Source organism: Protobothrops mucrosquamatus, unplaced genomic scaffold, assembly GCF_001527695.2.
Source record: "Protobothrops mucrosquamatus isolate PMUCROS unplaced genomic scaffold, P.Mucros_1.0 scaffold_154, whole genome shotgun sequence".
Taxonomy (NCBI): domain Eukaryota; kingdom Metazoa; phylum Chordata; class Lepidosauria; order Squamata; family Viperidae; genus Protobothrops; species Protobothrops mucrosquamatus.
Genome location: NW_015386230.1, coordinates 1,413,382 through 1,436,932, shown reverse-complemented (window position 1 = coordinate 1,436,932; position 23,551 = coordinate 1,413,382). Strand labels below are relative to the sequence as shown.

General features: G+C 34.2%; 1 protein-coding gene across 1 annotated transcript in view; it reads left to right on the top strand.

Annotated features, from left to right (window-relative positions):
• Positions 1–23,091, top strand: part of SETD3 (SET domain containing 3, actin histidine methyltransferase) — a 52,967-nt gene extending 29,876 nt beyond the window's left edge. The window contains exons 7-13 of the mRNA XM_015820302.1: positions 5,754–5,812; positions 6,568–6,682; positions 14,734–14,808; positions 15,364–15,530; positions 16,201–16,286; positions 19,753–19,913; positions 20,765–23,091. Of these exons, the coding sequence (XP_015675788.1) occupies positions 5,754–5,812; positions 6,568–6,682; positions 14,734–14,808; positions 15,364–15,530; positions 16,201–16,286; positions 19,753–19,913; positions 20,765–21,205 (1,104 nt within the window). The 3' untranslated portion in view covers positions 21,206–23,091. The remainder of the gene's footprint in view (positions 1–5,753; positions 5,813–6,567; positions 6,683–14,733; positions 14,809–15,363; positions 15,531–16,200; positions 16,287–19,752; positions 19,914–20,764) is intronic.
• Positions 23,092–23,551: the final 460 nt, after the last annotated feature.

The following is a 23,551-nucleotide window of genomic DNA, read 5'->3' as shown; positions in this document are numbered from 1 at the left end:
TTTAAAATAGGAAAGAATATTAATTCTTTTCACTTTACCCGATAAAGATTCCATAGGCAGTTAATCTTAGTTTAGTAAATTGCATGATATATATTAGTGCAATATGTATATAATCTAGTAATGCAAAAATGCCCAGTCCCAATTCTGCAATGCCATTATCTATGGCAAAAATATATTAGTTTGCTGATTTCCCATAGTTTTTTAAATTGTTAGGATTTTTTTTTCTATTTCTGTTTTCTCCCTTTCTTGGAAACACATTGGTAAAATATAGCAAACACTCCTCTATTCTGCATTGGTTGTTAGAGCATTTCTAGAATATTGAGTTTAGTTTTGAGTCCTACATATTAGAAGCTGATAAACTGTGTTCAGAGATCAGCCAAGAAGATTAGGGGTCTGGGGAAAAAATTAAACGAGGAAGGATAAGGAGCATTGTAGATACTCAGACTGTAGAAGAAAAAAAACTACAGATAGATATAATAGTTGTCTTCCAGCATGTAAAAGACTATTATATAGAAGCTGAGGAAGAATTATTCAGTTTTCCAAAATACAAACATAAACCCAGTAAGTTTAAATTACAAGGAAGTAAATTTTCTTTGGACATGAAGAAGAATTTTCTAATGCTAAGAGCTATTCAACAGGTTTTCTCAGGACTTGGTAGATTTTCTTCTGCAAGAAATAAACAGTAGGTAAGATGGTTTTGGAGCATTATAATAATGGATCTTGCATTGAGTAGAGAATTTTATTTCCCAAGTCCCATCTGAATATTTTTCTGTGATTTTTGCCTCACTTTTTTATGCGCTAAGATCAAATTCCCATTAATAGCAGAAAAGTTGGGTTTTGCTCTTTAATTATAATTTGAATATGGTGTTAAGCATATAGGTGAGCCTATTTTCTAAGCAACTTAACAAAAATGGAATATCCATTTTGAAACTATCACTTTTGAGAACAGAGTCATACACTATATATACTAATAGAGAAAAAGCTTTTTGGAACTCTGTGTGGATTTCTGAATAAATGCATATCAGAGAATCTTGGTTCACCATTTTTATTGTCCTATGAGATTTAAATAGCTTGTTTTATTTATAAATACGTTTTATTTATAAATAGCCATTTAAGTAGTTTTCCTGTTACTCTAGTCTATAACATTGGAGCGTGCACTTATTAGCTAAACAATTGCCATAATCTTATTTGCACATTTTAAAAATACAGCATAATTTTATCATATATTTAGAGTTGTCTGAAATGAAGTGGGCATATTATTTCTTAAGATAAGACTATGCAAACTTAATCTGACTTTTGCCATTTATCAACAGGTTGCTTCATTTGAATAAGTGTCTATCTCCTTTTGATCAACCTGAAAAATTTGCATGCTATGCAGCAGCCATATTCTATACTTTATTAAATATCTGTCAATTATAAATATCAAGGTTTTACATTAATGTCAAGATAGTACATCAAAAATTCATGGAATATGTGACTTTTTCCAAGGGTATTTAATACTTAATGCATTTGTGTCATTTTTCTTTCTAGATATATTGACAGATTTTATTAAGAGTTTATTAGGGAGATTTCATTTTTACATAGGGACTGTGAAGCGAAACTGCATGCTAAATCAATTTTTTTAATCAGCATTTTTCTCTTGGTCATTTCAGCTAAGATATGCTAACACATGTTAAAAATACTGCATTGTCAAAAATATAAAATGAATTTATTTCCAGTATTACTTAAAATGCAAATGTTTTGCTGTGAGACAGTATGATTTTGTATTAGGAGTAGTTAATTTTGTTGACAATTACACAATGACAATAAAGATATTCTATTATATTCTATTTCCTGGAATGTATTAAGGAGAAAGATTGATTGCTAGAAATGTACAAGTACCTTTCTGGAGATTCTCAGAAAAAAAGCAGAAGGTTTTAAAAATGATTGTATTAATCTATGGAATTTTATTTCCTCTATATTTAATATGCAGTATACTATTTAATAATTAAACATCAGTTGTCTTAAAATCTGATGTTGGGCATTTGCACTTTTGTTGGTACCATTTTGGAATTTACACTGTAAGTGGACAAATATAAATCTTATAAATTATAGTTTATATTTCTCACTTATTTTGAATTTCTTTATTCAAAATAGTCTTACTGAGACATACCTTTGCCCCCAAAGTAATTTCAAATTGTATTCAAAATAAGTTTTGCATTCTGATCTGGATGATCACTCTTGTTCTCCATTTACAATAGAACCAAGTATTTAATTAAAATCATCTGATATTAATTGCTGGATTTCATTACTTTTAGGAATAAAGATGATTAGTTTGCTTCTCTCTCCTAGCAAGCTATAAAAGAAATATAAAAAGAACTATATAAGAGAATTCTTGGTGTAATCTATAGATCATAGAGTTTAGTTTTTCATATCTACAAGTATGGCTTGAACTGGACAGCATCCTGCAATTGTTCAAGGATAGTTACATCGTTGGTAGCTAACTATAGCATACATCTCTGGCCTACTGGCACCCAGTAAAATATTTGGTGCTGTATTGTCCCATTCACTATTCTTCATGTTCAGTAGTCCTCTCACCATGCTACTGGTTGAGATGAGCAATTGCACATTATTCCAGTACTCTACTTGGGATAGTAACCTGGGACAAATATATTTTGAACACCAGGCACAACTTGTCCTTTTTCTTTCTTTCTTGGATTTTCAATAACTCCAAAGCTTATACTGGTTCAATGTGAATTTTGGGGACCTTTTGTTCTATGGATGGTGTTTTAACTTTAAAATCCGTTTCTTTAATATCATATAGTTTGATTTGGGATATCATCAACAGGAAAGAAAAAAATTCTGAGCAAATGTGGAGCCCTTAGTGCTCTCTGAGTTTGATAATTGGATAATGAAACATCTGCAAGCAAACAACCAAACTCAGCACCAAGGATTCCACAGTTCAACCCCTGAGCTAGATATATGCTCTTATATTGGAATACTGAGCAAATGTAATTTGAACTTTGATACCTTGATTACATTAATCAAGGTGTATGTGCATATTTCAGTGCCTTATATCCAGTGCTTTATATTTTGGATTCAGAATACTTTAGGAAATGGGCACTTGAATAAAAAATAATGTTATTTTCATTTCTAGACCTTAATGGAGGCTTTGTTCCATGTCCCCGGTGCAGTTCTTGAACATCTGCTAGAGTACACTTTTATTGCGTACTCTATGGAATGAATTTTCCAAAAATATAATTTGCTGTTTTTCATAGTAAAGTTGGTCTAGTCTGTTGTAAACAACTTGGGAAGAATAGCCCTCCAGGTGTTTTGAATTAAAATCCCTTAGTTGATCAGAAGTAAAATACTGGAGTGTATCAGATTATCTCTTCTACTCTGTTAATATGAAGATTTTACCTATTATGGAATAATTAAATATAAGTAATATTTAAATGTCTTTTCTTCATTTTCTATAACTTGTTATGGTTTTTTTTAATTAGAAAAAGGTTTTATAAATATTCTGTTATAGAGATGCATGTGCTACTTCTCTTTTAAAGGCCAGTGCTTTTATATTCTATATAGTAAAATTATCTAATTAGTTACCATTGCTGAAATTTTTCCTAGGAGAAAATTGTCCTTTTGCAAAAGTTTCTGATCCTGTCTTACATGCATTCTGTCAGTAGATGGAGATAGAGCCATGTTAGTCATCTGTCTTTCAGATAAATGTTGATATAATTGTTTACAGGAAGAATCATTTCAGTTAAAAGTTATAAAAAGTAAATGTAACTGTGAGTTTGCCTGTGTTGTAAACTTATTTTATCACATGTACAGTTCATTAAAAAACGTAAATTGTTAATTTCAAAATAAATATGTTTGCTATTTTTAAAAGGTTAATGCCGTCTTTCCAGGTTTGTGATTTTTTTCAATAAAACATCTTTTTAAGAGGTTTTTAAATAGCATCAAGATATTTCCTGTCATTATGATTTTAACTAAGTTCTGATTATAGCTGTGTATATGCTATATGATTTTTATTGTTAACATGATGTGTTTATTCATTAAATTTATATCTCTCATTCAGAAGTTCAAGGCAGCATATATAATAATCCATTCTGCCTCTAATCTACCTCCATATAGTGGTAATAGCAATAATGTCAACATCATTATCTTCTTTTATTTTAGAGATGTCTTATAGTATCTTGGAAGTTTTATTCTAAACAATGGTATATACATCTTATTAAAATATTTAAGGCTTTGATACTAACTAGCTACTTATTAACAGCCAAACTGAACATATAATTTTATCAAAAAATAATCTTCAAAGTCTGGTTTGAACAAATCCCCAAAGTTTTCTTGGCATTAGTTTTGGAGGTAGGTTGCCATTTCCTTCTTCCAAGGGCTGAGAGACAGTGATTAGCTCAAGATTATATTGCTGTTTTTGTGCCTAAGGCAGGATTAGAACTCATGGCATCTTGGTTTCTAGCCTTGGTGCCTTTAACCACTACACCTGATCTTAGCAATAATTATTTTTTTAAATAACCAACAACTAAAGAAATTAGCAATGAAATGAATACTGATTTAAAAATTAGTTGAGAGACAAGATTTTGAAAGCTAGTCCATCCACAAAGCTAATTTGAAGAGGTTAGAGAGAATGGACACCTGGGACATAACACCCAATTGGCAGCTTTTGTAATATATAATTTGCCTAAAATTGTGCACTAAGCACAAGCTTTTGTTTTCTAATTGATTTACGGTTTGAGCCACTTTTACCTCATCCCCTACTGTCCTGCACACAGTGCCAGCAAGTACATTACTGTGAGAGATGATAAATTACCATGCACTTGTGATGCTAATGCATCAAGACTATAAAAAAAACACGCTGTGTTGAACTTCTTGCTTTAACAATGTTGCAAAGATACCTCCATGCAAGTCTCATTTCTACTGGTAGAAATAACTATTTATTTGATCATTTCTGAAGCCTGCTTCTTCAATTGTAATTGAAGTATTAAAATGATCTTTTTAATGGATCTTAATAACTCAAGAGAGGGAACATTTTTAAGCATTTGATAAAATTCTATTATTTTTAATATTATATATTTAAACATATAAGATATGAAGAACCTTTAAGTCAATTGGTTAAAATCTTTATTTTCTCATCATAATTAAGATTACTTTCTTGTTCTACTGATCTGGTGTATAGTGTGACCAACATCTTAACTAAGAAAATGAAAATGCCTCATTAGTTTTGTTTAGTAATAGTTGTAGCACTGTCCTTCACCTATGCATTTAACTATAACTCTTTCAGTGTTTTTCATGTCTCTGGTCTCTAAAATATATCTATCCTCTGATTTTTTTTTAAAAAAAAATAGGATACAGAACAAGTAAAAGTAGCTTAAAATACATCTACTCTCAGACCGTGTGACCAAGTTAAAGATTTAAAACCCTAAGAGCAGAAAAGTTTTCATCAGTGGTTTGGAGATAGGAGTCTACCTTAAATTCTTGTGTGCCATTGTCTGTGAGTTTGAGTCTTTGAAATATGAAGAAACAGATTTATGGCGGCTGCTGGGCACAACAAATTAAGTTGACAGTGATGTATGAGAGCATAATAGCATGATGATCCCTCTGTAGCGCGGCTGGACGCCTCCTGCTTCATTTGGCTCTTGTTAGGATCTGTTAGGCAGCTAAATAATGAAATTCTGCTGACTGATTTTTGTGGGTTTTTTGTTTTGCTTTTTTTCCCTGTTCACCTCTCTTCTGAATCTTTTATTTCTCAGACCCATCCTAATGCCAGCAAACTGCCATTAAAGGATTCTTTCACTTACGATGATTACAGGTTTGTTTCCCTTTTATATAAAAACTAAGTTGTTAAGCTTTTAGATTTCTTTCCTACCCCCAATAATCAAGTTATTAATCATGAATCCTGGTACCATCTTAATATTAGCATTAAAAATCACAGAGTATAATTATTGCAGCCATCTGTATTTAATCTTCAAAGTTTGTTAGCTAACCAATTAGCATTAATTTATGGTTTCTTCTAAAATACATTATGTTATGTTCCTCTCTAAAATCTCTTAAATCATTTTTGTTGCAATTGCTGAAAAATGGTTAAAATAAGTGAGACTTCTTTGAAAGAAACTGTAAATAATTGATAATACTATAAGTAAAGTTAATTCACAGAGGTCTTTCTACACCTCTCATATCCTAAAAATAATTTCTAATTTTCTAGTTCCTTCTTAGTAATTTTATAACATACTAAAGGATCTGTTTTATATACTGCTGTTTGTTTTGAACTGCTGCCTGTTTTTCTAGATTTTCAAAAGATAGGATTCTGCAGTTGTTTGACTTTAATAAACCCATAATGCAGTGGTGGGATTCAAATATGTTAACAACCGGTTCTCTGTGTGGATGCCGCTTCCGGATGTCCATTCTGGGCCTGGGCAACAAAAAATTAGCTACCAGTTCTGCCGAAGTGGTGCGAACTGGCTGAGTCCCACCACTGTCATAATGGCAGATATATAAAATATCTAAATTGTTTAAAATGTATTAAAACAGAAAGCTACCTCCACTAACTTTTTTTTGGCTTGTTAGGTGGGCAGTTTCCTCAGTGATGGCTCGGCAAAACCAGATTCCTGCTGAGGATGGCTCTAGGGTTACATTAGCTCTAATACCTTTATGGGACATGTGTAATCACACCAATGGACTGGTAAGGACTGTTTCACATGAGAGAATAAATGCCATTTCTTTATTCAGCATCTTTTTTTTGGATAGGTATTTTGTTTCATACCAATCAAATGAAACACAAACATATATTAATATCTGATTTGATTTGGAGATTTGAAATATGAATACATTCCCATGAAATTTTATTATTAAAAATAAATATTAAATACAATATGTTTGAGAGATGTCTATTACTGAGAACAGTCTTGCATGTTGTACACTGAGGGAACTTAGTAGTGATGATCTTAAAATAATTAAAAATAACTTTACATTGCTGAATCCTTTGTTTTATTGTTATTAAAAATTAGTTCATCATTTGACTGAAACTAGTTTTAAAAGGCCTGAGATTGAAACATTTCAAAATATGGAGGGTGAAGGAATGTTTTATCTTTGTTTACCTCTACTATAGAAAGTTAAAAGAAAACTTGAAATTCTTTTAAAACTTTTTTCTTGCTTTTTTCTAAGTTTTTTTGCATTTATTATTCTAGTACAGTTGCCCTATATATCTCCATTTTTACATTTCCCTTTTCTGTACTTTCACCCCTTTCCATCTTAGCCTAGTAATATTTTATCTTAGTGCATTTTTGTGCCTTTTGTCTCTTAACGTATATTTAGTGCCAGTTTAAAAGTTTCTTTATATATAACTTTTTAATTTTGATCCTCTTTTATGCAGTTTTCTTATATTCTGTTTAAAAGGAATATGAGATTTCCCCCGCAATTGTTTCCTTTTTTCTTTTCTTCAAAGCAACAGGAAGGAAGCTGACTCTCTTTGGGCCAGGTTACAGAGGATGGTTTGTTAGCTTTCCCCTTGTTCTAGTTAAAGAAATAAAGAACTGATTATCCATGAATCTACTATAGTTCCCCTACGTTGCCTCTTCAATAAAAACTCAAGGGTCTGTCTTTTCTTTTATCTTAAGTGGTAATTATAGGTGCTATAGGAATAAATAATAATTTTGCTTCAGATAAGTGGAAATGTGATATTAAAAAGTCATAGAATATGCTAAATGATTACTTTTGTTGAAGAATTGTGATACTCTAATTCCACAGTAAAAAATAGCACTGTTTGTTTTGATGCATAAAGTTCTTCTGCTGCAAGAAAGGTCAAATGAATGTTTCATTTTATCTACCAGAAGAATTCCACATATTATCAGCAGTAGCTGTGTAGACAAGACAGTGTTCAGCTGTGCTTTTTATATTTTGAGATGCCCATTAACATATCATGTTATTCTGTACAAAAATATGCTATCTCTAACTATGCGGATTGTTTGCAGTGTGACCATTGTTTAACCTGTTTCAGATCTCAAGTACAAAAATAAAATACCTTAAAAGAATGGAGAAGTCAACTAGTTTTACTGAATGAGATGACAATAAACTGTATGAAACAAAATTTCAGTAGCGTGCCTTTTCCGTGACTGCCTCTATCTTGTGGAACACCCTTTCACTGAAAATTTAACAGACTCTCATCTAACTAGCCTTTCGGAAGGCCATTAAGATTTGATTTTTTTACTGAGGTGCTGGGATAAGATTGTATAGATATAAAGTGTGCTGAGCCTGCTGTGGGGCATCCCAAGGGGATGGTTACAGTGCACTATTTTTGTTTAAATGCGTCAGGTTTTTACTGTTTTATGGTTGTTTTATTTACTGGCTTTATTTTTATTGTGAACAGCCCAAAGTTGCTTAAGATGGGCAGCCATATGAATATTTTAAATAAGCAAGTAAGTAAATAAAAATAAAAAATAAAAATAAATAAACAAGCAAGCTCAGAATGGATGGTCAATTCTTCATCTAAGATTTGACTGATTAGTGGCCCCACTGGATAGCAAAATTCATGGAGGGTGCCCATCTTAATTGATCTAGTGGGATAGATAAACATTCTTATTTTCATAAATAGCCAGGTCCTGTGCCATGTAGGGCTTCAAAGGTAATAACCAATAACCACCAACTACCAACTTGAATTGCACCCAAGAGAAAACTGGAAATCAGTGCAGCTCACACAATAAAGGTATAAAATGGGCAAACCTATGGGCACTCAGTACTGTGTGTGCCATTGCATTCTGGACCAGTTATAACTTCCAAGCAGTCTTCAAGAGCAGTCCCATGTAAAGCACATTATAATAATTAAGATATTAGTAACCATGAGCATAGCTTGCCTGGTCCAGGAAAGGATGCAATTGATGAACAGGACAAATCTGTGCAAAGACCCTCCTAGCTATGGCTGCCACCTAATCAAGCAGGAGCCATGAATCCAGGAGGACCTTCTATTGTGTATCAGTTAAGTCCATCCAGCAATAAAAATGACAAGTGATCAAACTGGGGAGGGGAATTCAGACCCACTCGATCTTGCCAGGGTTGAGCTGAAGTTGGTTCATCCCCATTCAGACCCTTACAGCCTCCAGGTACTCAGACAACACTACAACGGCATCATCTGCCTGGCCCAATGTAGAGAGATCTAAGTGGGTATTACCAACATACACTATGCCATTGGATGATCTCACAAAACAATTTTTTATAGATATTAGAGAGGAGAGGAGAGAGACCTGAGCCCAGAAGTATTCCACGCTGCAAGGACCTAGGGCTCAACCTCTCTTCACCCATCCCCTCCAGCTGGAACCAGCCACTAAAAAAAAGGAGATCCACTGCAAAACAGTAGTTTGGAGTTCCTACTGCCAACCCCTAGAGCTGGTCCAGAAGGATACCATGGTCAGTGGTATTGAAAATATCCTGGAGAGAGAGGACAGTTGCAACATCCCCATCCCAGGCCCTCCAAATGACCAATGCTGTTTCAGTGCTATCCCCCAGCCTGAACCCAACTGAAAGGGTCCAAATAATTCACTTCATCCAGAGCCCTCTAAAGCTGCATGCCAACCACCTTCTCAGTAACCTTCCTCCAAAAAGAAAAGATTTAGAGACTGGACAAAAGTTAACTAACATGGCTGGATCCAATAATTATTTTCATACTGCTTATTCCATTAACAGCTCAGAAGATTACAGAGTCCACTGGAGTTGGGCAGCCAATAAATTTAAATAAATAATTAAAAGAGCAAAATTACATTGAAAAGAAACCTTAAAACATTGTCAAAATATATTTAAACTTGTGTTAAATAGATTTTAACTTTTAAACTTTATTTACCATTATAAACACCTTGAATTGGACTCAGACAGTCCAATTTAGCTGGCAGCTAAAGAAATTCTTTCAACATGATAGTTATATGGAACATTTAAAAGGTACCACTTACCTCCTGTGTTGCCACTTTCAGGATGAGTTGCAGTTTGTGGAATATCTTCAATGACCGCCTCACAAAAAGCACATTATAGTAATTACAATAATTTAATTTTGACTTGCCAGCACATGTCACTAAAGCATCTCTCTGAGTAGAGGAACTAAAGCTGATAAAAGCCTCCATTGCCACTGATGTTACCTATTCCCTAAAAGAGAGTACACTCCCAACCAGAACAATAATCTAGTCTTAATCCTGAAGTCCAGCCCCAGACAGCTCTGTTTTGTTCACCTTGAATTTGCTTGTTCTGACACAAGTAGTCAGTTACAAGCTGGAGACATTTAGAGACCCTGGAAATAGCCTATTGTGAAATCATAAAAAACAAATATATCCAAATATCATAAAAATGCAATGACAGCTAGCTTTAAACCTACAAATGATCCTTCCTAGAAGTTCCTTATAAACACAAGAAACAAGTTAGAATGTATAAAGAACCCAGAAGATAAATAATTTCCAGGCATTCAAGCAGAAATTCTGCTGTCTCTAATAATAGCAATAGCATTAGCACTTAGACTTATATACTGCCCCATAGTGTGTTACAGCTCTCTCTGTGTGGTTTACAATGTCAGCATATTGCCCCCAACAATCTGATTCTCATTTTACCGACCTTGGAAGGATGGAAGGCTGAGTCAACTTGAGCCAATTAGGATTGAACTCCTGGCTATGTGCAGAGTTAACCTGCAATATTGCATTCTAATTCCTGCACTACCACAGCTCCCTAATCCAAATTAGATTAGTCCTTCAGTCTATTATGACATCACAGATGCTATCTTTTTCATTGACTGTACTCAGACTTTATTGTTAACAATCTTGGCTTGGAGGTGATTATTCTTATCATATTATTCCTTTTGCCAATAGACACAAGAAACAAAGCCCATGATTTATTTAGTACTATATCAGAATAACAGAGATGGAGGGGAACTTGGAGGTCTTATAGTCCAACCCCCGGCTCAGCGAGAAAACCCTATACCATTTCAGACAAATAGTTGTCCAATTTCTTCTTAAAAACCTTCAGTGTTGGATCACCCACCATTTGTGGAAGCAAGTCATTCCACTGATTGTTCTGTCAGAAAATTTCTCTTTAGTTCTAAGTTGGTTCTCTCGTTGATTAGTTTCCATCCATTGTTTCTTTCCCTGCCTTCAGGTGCTTAGGAGAATAGGTTGACATCCTCTTCTTTGTGGCAGCCCCTTAGATATTGGAATACTGCTATCATGTCACCCCAATCCTTTTTCCTTAAACTAGACATACCCAATTCTTGCAACCATTTTTTGTATGTTTTAGCCTCCAGTCCATTAAACCTATGCATCTTGCCAGACTAATGTTGCATCTCCAACATGGTTAGAGCAGGGCTTTTCAACCGATGGCATGTATAGCATCTGGGGTACTTTGCCACGTGGCAGGTGGTATGCGACCGTCCTAGAGAAGTGTAGCGGGGAAGGGGAATGAGCCGAAGCGACCCAAGCCTGAGGGAGAGGCAGCTGCATCTGCAGGACTGTCTGGGCTCCAGCTGATTGGCACTTCCGGAAGCAGCTTGGAGCTGGAGGTGAACTGAAGAAAAAGGGGGGAGGAGAGGCTATATAAGGAGGTGGTTTGGGCGGGAAAGGGGAAAAAAAGACAACAGGGAAAGAGAAGGGGATGGAGAAGAAGCTGTGGAAGGAGAGCTCAGCAGGCAGGGAGGAAAAAGAGGGAAGAAGCAGCAGCTGTTGCTGGAAGAAAAGGTCCTTTGGGTCGTTTTCTCCAGCCAGGAGAATGCAATCAGCACTGAAGCCGGCAGACAAGCATGTTGGAAAGGAGGTGGGTTTATTTAGTTTTGGATCAGCTGGCAGCTTGATTGGGTTGCCATAAGGATTTTTGTGCAGTTTTTACAGTGTTTTGTAATTCAGAGGCTCGGTTTGTGTGCTTTGGTTATTGGAATATTTTAGTCTGTATTTTAGGCTAGCAATGAGTCCAAAGTGTTGGCTTCCATAGGTTTAATCCCTTTAAACAAATGTAATTAGTTTTACCCCCTTATCTTGAGTCTGTCTATGGTTTTTAGAAAGTTTTCTTTGAATGTAAACAGGCTTAATTTAAGGCTAAAGCTTTTTACAATTGCGGGAGCCTTTCAGTCTCAGGTTGCAACATTGTGACACGCCTGAGGCAGCTTAAAGGGGAAAAAAAACCCCGGAGTTTATGTGTTTCTTTATTTTGTGAGCCTTTCTTGCTTTGCACTTGATTCCTGTGTCTTTAAGGGTACCGGGAAGGGATTTTTTTGGGGGGGGATGCAATCTTACTACACTGGAAGGAGAGCTCAGAAGGGAGAGAGAAAGAAGGGCCAACCAGCTAGCTCAGGGGTCTACAAACTTAGCAACTTTAAGACCTGTGGACTTCAACTCCCATAATTCCTCAACCAGCCATGATGGCTGAGGAATTCTGGGAGTTGAAGTCCACAAGTCTTAAAAGTGCCAAGTTTGAAGACCTCTGAGCTAGCTGGTAGTGGTGCATATTAATAAACATGGATAAATTCATCATACATTTGTCAGTGCAAAGGGAAAGTGATTCAGCAAAGGAACAGCCACTGAAGAAATTAAAACTGGTACTTTTTTCCTTTTTTTCTACAGTTTGTAATATTTTATTAGATTATAGAATAAAATACAAAAGCAAGTAGTAGGACACAATGGGGAGGAAAAAGGGGGGGAAAGTGAGGGGGAGAAGGGAAAAAGAAGAGACTTCCTCTGTTGCAGTAGAAGGAAGCATTAATATTGAACCTCAACTTTTTACTTTTCCATAATATTATAAACTAGCCATTTCTATAACAACAAATGGATCTAATCAGTAAAACCCAAAATCCCCCCCTTTTTTTAGTCATCAAGTTTTTGACACCTTGCTAAGCACTGGTGGTACTCAAATATTGTCATGTCCTAAAAGTGGTACAATCTGTGAAAAGGTTGAAAAGCCGTGGGTTAGAGAACAAACTGAAATTACTGGTTTGCACATAATACTGCAGAAAGTACAGATAGAGCCAACCAGGTTTGTTAGCTGCACCTAGTGACATAAAGGACCAAGCTATATTTTTCTATTATTTCTCATTTACCATATCACTTGAATACAGCCCTTGAGTTGGTTATGATTTACTCCCAAGCAAGCTTAAATTGAATTTCAGTATAAATATTGTTATTTCATAAGCCTATACACTTTTTTGGGAGATTATAAAAAGTTATTCTTTTCATTTATTTCATATAAACTTCACCGTATATTTATTTTAGATGTTTTAATTTTTTTTTATTGTTTCAAAATGTTTTTAGTGTCTTAATTGTAATGTATTGTTTGAATTGTAAACTGCCCAAAGTCATTGATTGACATGGGTGGCTGTAGAAATTGAATAAATAAATAAATATACATAATTCATATATCACTTTTTAAGTACTATAAGAGATTTTATACTGGGGAGGAAGGGGTACAAATTTATTATTCATTGATTTGTGTCCTTTTGGCAATTATTTCTGTTTATATGACCGCCTATCTCAAGCAAGTGACTTTGGGTGGCTGATTACAATTAAAACCATTAAATACAAGGAATACCATTCATTAATAACAACCACTTACGGACTCCAACTGACATTATGACTTCCATGTATAGGAGCTCAGCCAGTTAAGGCCAAGTGGGTTGGGGCAATTTGGGACCCATAGGGCAGGTGGCATGACAGAAAATTAATTGACATTTGAAGAAAAGAGGTAACCTATTTTCTATTTTCTCAAAAGATAAGTAACTTATATACAAAATTGTTTTTTTTTTCATTTCCTTTAGCAAAATCATATGACAAAATCATAATGTATAAAGTAACACTTCTCTGAGTTATTGCAATGCTCAGTGATACATATCTAATATATTTTACTGTTGCTCAATTCTATGAAACACACTTTGAAGGATTGAGAATTATAGTATTTATTTTTTATTTTGTCATGCTTGTCAACTAAAAATGCATCCAAGGAAGGTTACATACAGTCTTTTATTGATTTATCAGTAAAGATTTGTAACCTCTCCTTCAGGATAAAAGACTGTCCTCTTCCCACAGCTTTCTACTAATTAAAGACTTGACATAAAAAGCAAAGAAGAAAGGTGGAAGAGAAAAGAAAATATACTAATGGACTCTTAATTCTCCAAGTCACACAGGATTTTCTATAGTGGAAAGCCAGAAATGAAAACAGTTTAAAGTGTGAAAGTCAAACATATCCTCTCAGCAGAATAGCCCTGTTTTCCAGCTCTGTTTCATCTTGATGAAAATAATTGCCACTACATGTTTATTAATGGCCTTTCTATTGGAAATAAAATGTCAAGATGTTAGATAAGATGCTTAATATGCCGTAGTTTAATAAAATAAGTCTTCATCTTGCCTTCTTTGTTTTGTTTTTTATTAGCAATAAAAAATGGTAGATTCTGAAATATATCTCTTTAATTAAGTATAGTTTACACGTTTTACTTTTATTTTTTCTGTGGATGTGGTATGTTCTTTGTTATAAGAGTAATATGGATAAAATTATATGGTTGGTTTTTTTGACAAAGGTTGGTTCTTTTTGAAGGATATTATGTGATTTTACATGTTTTTGAAGAAAAGGCAGATTTATCAAAAATTAGTATACATCATATTTGTTTCTGTGCTTTGCTAGCTTCTCCAAGTTTTCTGATGTTTTGTTTACTACAATAAAAATTAAATTGAAAAATACAGTAAATCCTAAAGTGCTAAGAATTTTCTGTATCTTTCTTAATCCATGATCTAGATTACTACAGGCTACAATTTGAAAGATGATCGTTGTGAATGTGTGGCACTTCAAGATTTTAAAGCTGGTGAACAGGTAACTTTGTGTACTTTTATGCATGTCCAGATGGTTAAATATTTATATATTTATATTCTCCATGTATAGCTACTATGGAGAAAAAAAGTCAATACACTAAAGATTCAAAGTGACGCAGAAGATACAATATTTTCATTTGTTCAAAGCAGCAAGCCCTTGTTTCTCATTAACATTAAGCCCATTATTTGATTATCTTATAACACGTTTCTCATCACCTCATATTCAGCAATCAGAAAAAGACAATCCTTACGTGTGACTTGATCTCAAATTCCAGCATTGCATGCAGTTCAGAAGAGAATCAATTGAGCATTAATGATCTGTATGTATTAATTCAGTACAGAAATATATTGAGGCTTTGAGCAATGTAAAATGTTTGAGTGCAAGCAATTTGTGAAAAAATTGTGTTGTACTTTGTTGAAATACAGTATTTTTACTCATTTGTGTTCTTTTGTATTGTAGTTTGGGGCAGGGAGGTTATTTGTCTAAAGTGCCAATTGTCATTTCAAGATTTGATGCTAAGCTGTTTTTCTGTTCCTTCTCTTTTCATCTTCTTAGATTTACATTTTTTATGGCACTCGGTCAAATTCTGAATTTGTGATCCACAGTGGATTTTTCTTTGATAATAATTCACATGACAGAGTGAAAATAAAGCTTGGAGTAAGTAAAAGTGACAGGCTGTATGCTATGAAGGCAGAAGTCTTAGCTCGTGCTGGAATCCCAACGTAAGTAGAATTAAGAGAGACTGCTTTTATCTTAAAATATTGTAAGCTTGAAGACCGAGTAGAACATTGATTAATGAACTTTTGGGTATTGTTGATAAGACACTAAAATAGCTATCTTATAATTTATCTTACATTGCATAGTATGCCATGTTTACTTATTATACATTTTATTTATACATCCATAGACAGCCCAGTTTGTTCATTTTACTATTTACTTTTCTTCAGTAGAAATATGATGTGATCATGGTATTACTTTTAACAGTAGTGCTGCCAATATTCTTTCATGTTTGAGCTGATTATTGTGTACTGTACAAATATGGTTTGTTTGTTTTTTTTAGGGGGCATAGGATCCCCAAATAAATTGAATAGGATTTATTCTATATGTTTGGTGGTTGGTGATAGTATGTTATAACTCATAGTGTAGATTGGAAATGAGACTTGAAACATCTTGGAGGCATGCATAAATGTAACTACGAAGCTACATAAAATAATTTATTCTGGAACAGAAATTGTGTAACTTTTATGTGGAAGAATTTGGAATAGCTTGTTTAATGATATGAAATTGACTTGATCTCTTGTAATCCGCATTACAAGAGTAATAGTATATTATAAATTAAGGCTTTTTATATTAAATAATCATCATAGACTGACTCATTCTTCATTTTATTAGTTCCAGTGTTTTTGCTTTACATTCAACGGAGCCTCCAATCTCTGCTCAACTACTGGCTTTTCTTAGAGTATTTTGTATGACTGAAGGTAAAAAAAGAACTTTATAAGCATGTGCATCTGATTTGTTTTATTAAGTGATAATAAAAATAGGATTAAGAGAAGCTTACTCTTCAAGCATCTATTTTAAAACAAATATTATTAGGCCACCGTAGCTTAATAGTCCATTCAAACAAAATAAAATAATTATTTGCTTACAAAAGCTCCCATATGCATATATATAGGCTTCCTAGTTGTTTGATATTAAGCTTTATTTAATAATTTGTTGAATTATAATTAACAGATCTACTTTAAAATCTAGAAGATAGCCTAAATAGCTTTTAGCCCTCTTTTTCAGCTACTGAGACTTGAATATGGAGATGGCTGCTGGACTGATGGCAGACCCCACCTCTTCCCCTTGCTCTCTGCTCTCCACTCATCCATCTTTTTGTTATAATATTGATTAGACTTTGTTGTTTTGTTTTTATTGTTTATTTTATTGTTCAATTATTTTATTTCTGTTTTGTTTACACTCTTTTCATTACTTTTTTGTTGTTGTCAGCTACCTAGAGTAGCCTCATGGCAAGATGGGCAATAAATAGAAATTTAATAACAAATAAACAAATGAATAAATAAAACAATAATAATAAAAAATAAAATGTTTTATCATGGTGGCCAAATTTCTCAGAGTCAGGCCACAATTTGTCCACGAACACCTGAAAAATTGATAATAATGGTGGTAGGATAACAGGAAGTTTTTCAGTTGCTAAGTTTAAAAAACAACAACAACAGAAATCACAACATTAATCTCCCCCCCCCTTTTTTTTAAAAAAAAACTAAATAGCCTCAGAGCAGACTGAAATTGTGTTGCCAAAACATGGTGGCAAAGCTTCTTGACATGATTTTGGGCTACTTTATAGGAAGTGGTGAGTTAAGGATGCAAATTGGAATAGTTGCCTCTTGGAAGTCTCCTGTCCCTGCTCCCACCCTTATTTTTTGAGAAAAGTCACACTCAAATAAAATAGTACAGAAATAATGAGAAATGCCTTCTAGTAACTCATAGCTTAAATAGTTCCTGCACACTTTAAAGGATGTGCAGATTTAAGAATTTATCAGGAAACAATTACCATTAAGAATTCCTAAATGACAATATATATATATATATGTATCTGCATCTATGTCTGGATGTATCGCTATCACTGTATCACCCCTAATTCCAATTGAAAGCTCTGATTTGACAAAGATTGCTTTGAAACTATGACCAAACTGATCAATGCATATTCATTTAGGAATAGTAGTAGACTCCTTCTGCGGAAATATTATAAGATCTGAAAAAATAAAATAAAATGAGCCACAGAAGGAAAATACAGTCTATTAAAGTGAAAAACTCCACCTCTTTGAGGTATCTTCTGGCTAATCAGCATTCAAAGCTGACAGGAGTAGGGAGCTTACTTTCCCCTTGAGACTTGATCCAAGCATTTTCATTCTATAACTAGCACGTTTCATGGGTTTAAGGACCTAGTTGTAGGCCTTCTCCCCAACTCTTCTTCTGCATTCATGTCTGCGACCTCTAAAGTTATTGTGTCCTTACTGGTTCAGAAAGTTTCTGGGAATGGTTTGATTTCTGCTGAGCCTTTAACAAAGATTGGTGGAGACCAGTGCTTTAACAACTGGAAAATAAGTGCATATTTATAAATAAATAGAATCCAAGCAAGGAAGTTAAATTATTTAAATATCTTGGAATATTTTTTATTCGAGAAATATGCTCTTTGGAAAAAAATGTCAAAAGAAATCATGTTACATACAGAGCTTTCAGTTGCATAGTTTGTTTTGATACCAGTAAATTTGTCTGCTTCAGTAAAATTATTCAGAATAAAGGTGATTTTTCCTCTGCTTTGTGTAACTCAGTTTTAGGCTTATATAGACAAACAAACATTGCAGTCAACAAAGTCTGAGTTCTTACAAGGTTTTTTGTGGGTCTCTTTTTGGGCAACCAATGCTCCTTTTAAGTTGAAATTTACCCTTTCCTCTAAGATTTGTATGAGAATCTGCCAAGCACAGTCTAAAATTAAGCCTCTGCAGAAGATTCTTGGGTCTGTTAATCTCACTGTTTGCATCTCCCTCATACCTGAATTATTGTGGGTTATCATCTTAATTTTTGACCATGTCAGGATTTAAGAGAGTCATCCTAGATATTAAACTATTTTTTAACTTGGGTTTGTAGAGAGTCAGAAGCAAAATCCTTTATTTACTACTGCAATGGCAGTGTCTATGATAGATCGTTTTCTTTACACAGTTGCATCTATAATATATTTTCTGTTTTATATAGAGGTACATAAGTTTTCATTAGTTGGACTCAATATTTTGTCCTTAATGGTCTTGGGAGAAATGTTCCACTGTTTATTGCCCCCTATGCTGTTGTATCAATGGGACAGTCAATGCAATCTTACACTTTTTTGTTGTTATCTGCTCTGTCCCTTTTATCAAACATAGTGCTCTGAATTAGTATCTTCCTGCCTGGTATGTTCTGATGAGGCAAATATTCTATATTTTTTAGCAGACAGACCTACAGAAATATCTAAAACTATCACAATTTTAATAGGCTTTCGGTTTACCTTTGGCTGGGTTTTTTTCTAGGATGGTTTACAATTCTGTTAATTTCCTCTTTTGTCCTTTTCTTTGATTTAATTTTATCTGATTGTACTTTGTTTAATATTTTTGTCTTTGACTGTAAATAAACTAAACATGCCCCTCATCAGTCATTTTGCCATTAATGTGTGGCAGTGTGACTTTAGGATGCAAGAGAGGCAGGTAAGGAAAGAAGAAATAATTCACATCTTTCCAATAGGCTTCACAGACCTAGCTGAGATTTGTCACATAAACTCAGCGGAACAGATTTTTTTTTCTGCATTGTTTTAGACTTGGAGTCTGAAATGACTTAAGACTTCTAGAGGTACTTAATTTCTTAAAAATTCCCCATCCTATTGCAGCATTTTTCCCCTCATTCTTCTGGAGGAGGAATTTTAAGGCACAAAACGAAATTATTCTTTCACTTGCTTGTTTTTCTGGTTTAAAAAAGAGAAAACCGTTTTCCATGTAACCCTGAAAAAAAGAGTCTTGGTATGATTGCTCCCTCTACTGATAAAGGAAAAACCTGCACTTTACTTGCAAGGAATTCTTCTCTTACCACCACCACCCCCCCCCCGCCACCAGCCGCAACATTTTATAAATGTTAAAGTAACAAATTAATAAATCTTTTAAATAATAGAATGAAATAAAAATGAGGAATAATAACATATAAAAATAAAACAAGAGAGGAAAGCAGCTTCATCCACCAAAGCATGGTGCAGCCCTTGAGCTGATACATGTTGTTCAGTCTTGTAATAAGGACAAAATGTATTGTTTTATTTTAGAGTGTCAACCTTGAATACAGATTCTTCATTAATAGTCAATTCATTAACCTGGTTGGTAGCCAGAATAAGTGAAGCATTTGCTGACAGTATTTTATCCTTTGTAGATGAGCTGAAAGAACACTTAATAGGTGAACATACTATTGACAGAATCTTCACCCTTGGTAATTCAGAATTTCCCGTGAGCTGGGACAATGAGGTGAAACTCTGGACTTTCCTGGAAGCCAGGGCATCTCTTCTCTTGAAAACATACAAGACTACTATTCATGTAAGACTTAAGAGAACTTGAAATGTCATATATTTATAAATTTCCATTTATCAGATTTAATTCTAACTATCAGTGATGTGCATTTTAAAAGCTTTGCATTCTTGTGGTACTTTACTTTTCCAGAAACTACTAGTGCTTTTCTTGTGATGTACCTAAGTTATTTTTTAATATGTATTTTCATTTGGGGGGGGAGGTGTTGCAAAATGCAATGGTTTCTTATATCTTACATTTAAAAAAATAGGTTCTGAGTTGGTTTGAATCATTATTAAGGGGTCAGAAGCTGGATTTCTGTGCATGACTCTTCATGACAATATGACCGAGCCCCTCTACAAGCTACATTTGAAATTTGGGGTCTCTTGCTGCTTCTTTCACATTGCTGGATGACAGGGACAGGGGAAATTCTGAAAACATATGCTCGATGGCCACTTTTCAGACCCACCCCTGAAGCTTTCCTCTGGGCATGCAGAAACACATCTTTTGCATTCCAAACATTCATTTTTTAAGACCTCTGCTAACTCCAAGATTCTGAATGATACTTCTTTCATTAAACACTGCTCTGATTCTCACTTGTCCAAAATACTTGAACAATGTAACTTTATATTCTGTCTTATATTTTGACTTCCCCTTGTTCATTCCTAATTGCAATACAGTCTTAAATAATCAAGACAACCACCATATTCAGTTGTGTTTTCCAGATGTCCACTTTTGGGATGGTAAGGTTCGTTTTTTTCTTCAAGCCATAAAGAAGAACCATCTCCACTTGATGTCATTACTATGTAAACCTGGTGTCTGGTTTTGTGCTTAAAGTTGAGCTAACAGCTTCATGTTTGTTATTGCACTTATTTCCTTAGGATGACAAATTCATTTTGGAAACGCAAGACCTTACCCATAATGCAACTATGGCTATTAAATTGCGTTTAGGAGAAAAAGAAATTTTGGAAAAAGCAATAAAAAGTGCTGCTGCTAATCGAGAGTACTATGGCAAACAAATGGCAGAAGGAGCAGCCCTCCCCAGATATGAAGAAAGTAATGTTGCCTTGCTGGAGAACACTGTGACAGACTCAAGCCTCCCAATTGTCCTGAGAAATTTGGATGAAGAGACAGAGGAGCCACAGGATCTAAAGATTGAGGAAAGCATTGGTGCAGAAGCAAATGGATTTGTGAATGGTGACAGTTCTTTGCTTAATAGGACCAAATTGGAAAATGAAAAGCTAAATCAAGAAGAAAGCAGCAGAGAGACTGAGGATACCAAAGAATCTTCTTCAGACAGTACTGATGAGGTTAAGGAATAGCTCTAAATCATTCTGATTTTATTGTGAAATGGAAAACTAGCAGGTGTTCTTATTCTCCGCTTTAAACAGTAATTTACATTGGTGTTTTCTTAACATTTCTTTCTGCAGAGGAATGGGGGGTGCTTTTTAACAAGAAAAAAAGTTTTAAGTTATTTAAAAGATTTAGCATCCCTTTTCTATTAAGATTGCCACCTTGCTTTTGGAGTCCAGGAATAGGAACATTGTGCAGTCCTTGGTTGAGAAAATCCATGTACTTCCTAGGGAAGAGGTCAACCTCATCTGCTGCTTTTCTGTTCTGTTTACTCTGACTTCTAAAATTCAAAGCTTGTTGCCCAAGGAAGTGATAGGATTTGCTTTTGCTAAAAACTCAAAGCAGAAGAGAATAGGGAATGGATATCAAGATTAAAAAGCTAGGAAAAAGTCAGATACGCTGCTCCCTAAACGGTAACGTGGCAATCTTATTTTTATTAGGTTTGAAATATCAGTAAGAATACATATTTTATTCTAATTATAGTGGTTTTTAAGAATGTTGGTTTATTTTGTGGTTTGTTTTACTGTATGAGAAGTTTCATTCCCCCTCTTTGCCCTTCCTTTCTCCTCCCACTCCAAAAAATCAAAGTTTGCAACAATGGTACATCCTCCTCTTTATTTTTAAGGTGTAACCTTTTATTTTGAAACGACACTGTTATATTTGGTGAAGAAAAAGTGAAAGTGGATCATTCAGCCCATGCCTTTAAACTGTGTTGTTCAAAGTGAGATTGTTCCCCAGCTTTTTCAGATTTTCAGATAAGTAGAGATTTGCAGAGCAACACTTTTGACTAAGAAAATTATTAAAAGTGAAACCTTACTAATGTGTCTGCTACTTTTCATTAATGCTGCATGGCTTAACATGCAAAGTTGTACACTAATTCTAAATTTCTGCTTGCAGTTTTAGGGGAGTTAAAGGAGATTTATTTTCAGAAGACTGCTAGATCACCCCCACAATATACAAATTAGCCTGGTCCAGAAGAAAAACGGAAATATTTTATGTATCTTAGAATGTTCGATCCCCAAAACAATACATTTTGTGCATTCCTAATATGCAGAGTTATTTTTGGCTTTGTGAATCTTTAAAGTCTGTTCTTTTGGAGCACAGTCTAGAGTTTTGACATCCACAAATAATTAGCGATGTTTACAGTAACTACAAAGATGAGTGGAACAGGTTTTTAACATGTCAAAATGTTTCTAATTTTGGTATATTTTTGAGTGCACCCGTGTCACTTTATGTTTTAAAAATGTAATTTTTAAGGTCCCAGACAGAATAGGCCAAGCTCTGGAACCCCAAAGCAAAGAAAACTGAAACTGAAATATCACAATTTTCATGCATTTTCTTTCAATTATATTTCTAACTTGTGCAATTTTAAGCAGAACTAATATTTTGTCCTTCACTGCTTTGAAAATGGCCTTCAAAGGATGTAGGAGAAGTTTTATCAAGTAAGCTCATAAAATCTTTGCTTAGTCTCTGAAAGAAAAAATAGAATTGAATCTTTAGTGTATGAGTTTGAAAATTCAGTTATAATGAATATAACTCCATGTATTTTCCTAAGATTAGCAGGAGCCCAAATAAACAAATATATGCAAATTTTTACTTTGTATGAATCATCTTACAGAAATGTTTGTGTGAAATTAATACATATTTTATTGCACATTAGCCATGTTTTATTTCACAATAGCTGATTTGGTCTTAGGTGGTACACAAATTAAATATTAAATGTGAAACTATAAGAATAGTATAATAAAACAAAGATTGTAGAGCAGAAATTTCATTTTTCCTATGTAAATTACTCAATTTCCCAGAGATATGCTTGAGTGTTTCAAGACTGAACAAGGTGTTTTAAAGGGTATGTCTAGTTTAATGAAGAGAATGACGAGTGGGGACATGATAGCAGAGTTCCAATATCTCAGGGGCTGCCACAAAGAAGAGGGAGTCAAGCTATTCTCCAAAGCACCTGAAGGCAGGACAAGAAGCAACAGATGGAAACTAATCAAGGAGAGAAGCAACCTAGAACTAAGGAGAAATTTCCTGACAATTAGAACAATTACTAATCAGTGGAACAATTTGCCTCCAGAAGTTGTGAATGCTCCAACACTGGAAGTTTTTAAGAAAAGATTGGACAACCATTTGTCTGAAATGGTATTATAGGGTTTCCTATAGGGAGTTGGACTAGAAGACCTTCCAACTGTGTTATTTTATCCTATTCCTATTCTATTCTATTCTATTGTATCCTGCTGTTATTACTTGAGAAGATTCATACAGGAGACAATATAGCTATACAATGCTCATTTAGCAAATTGGGAGTTTGATTA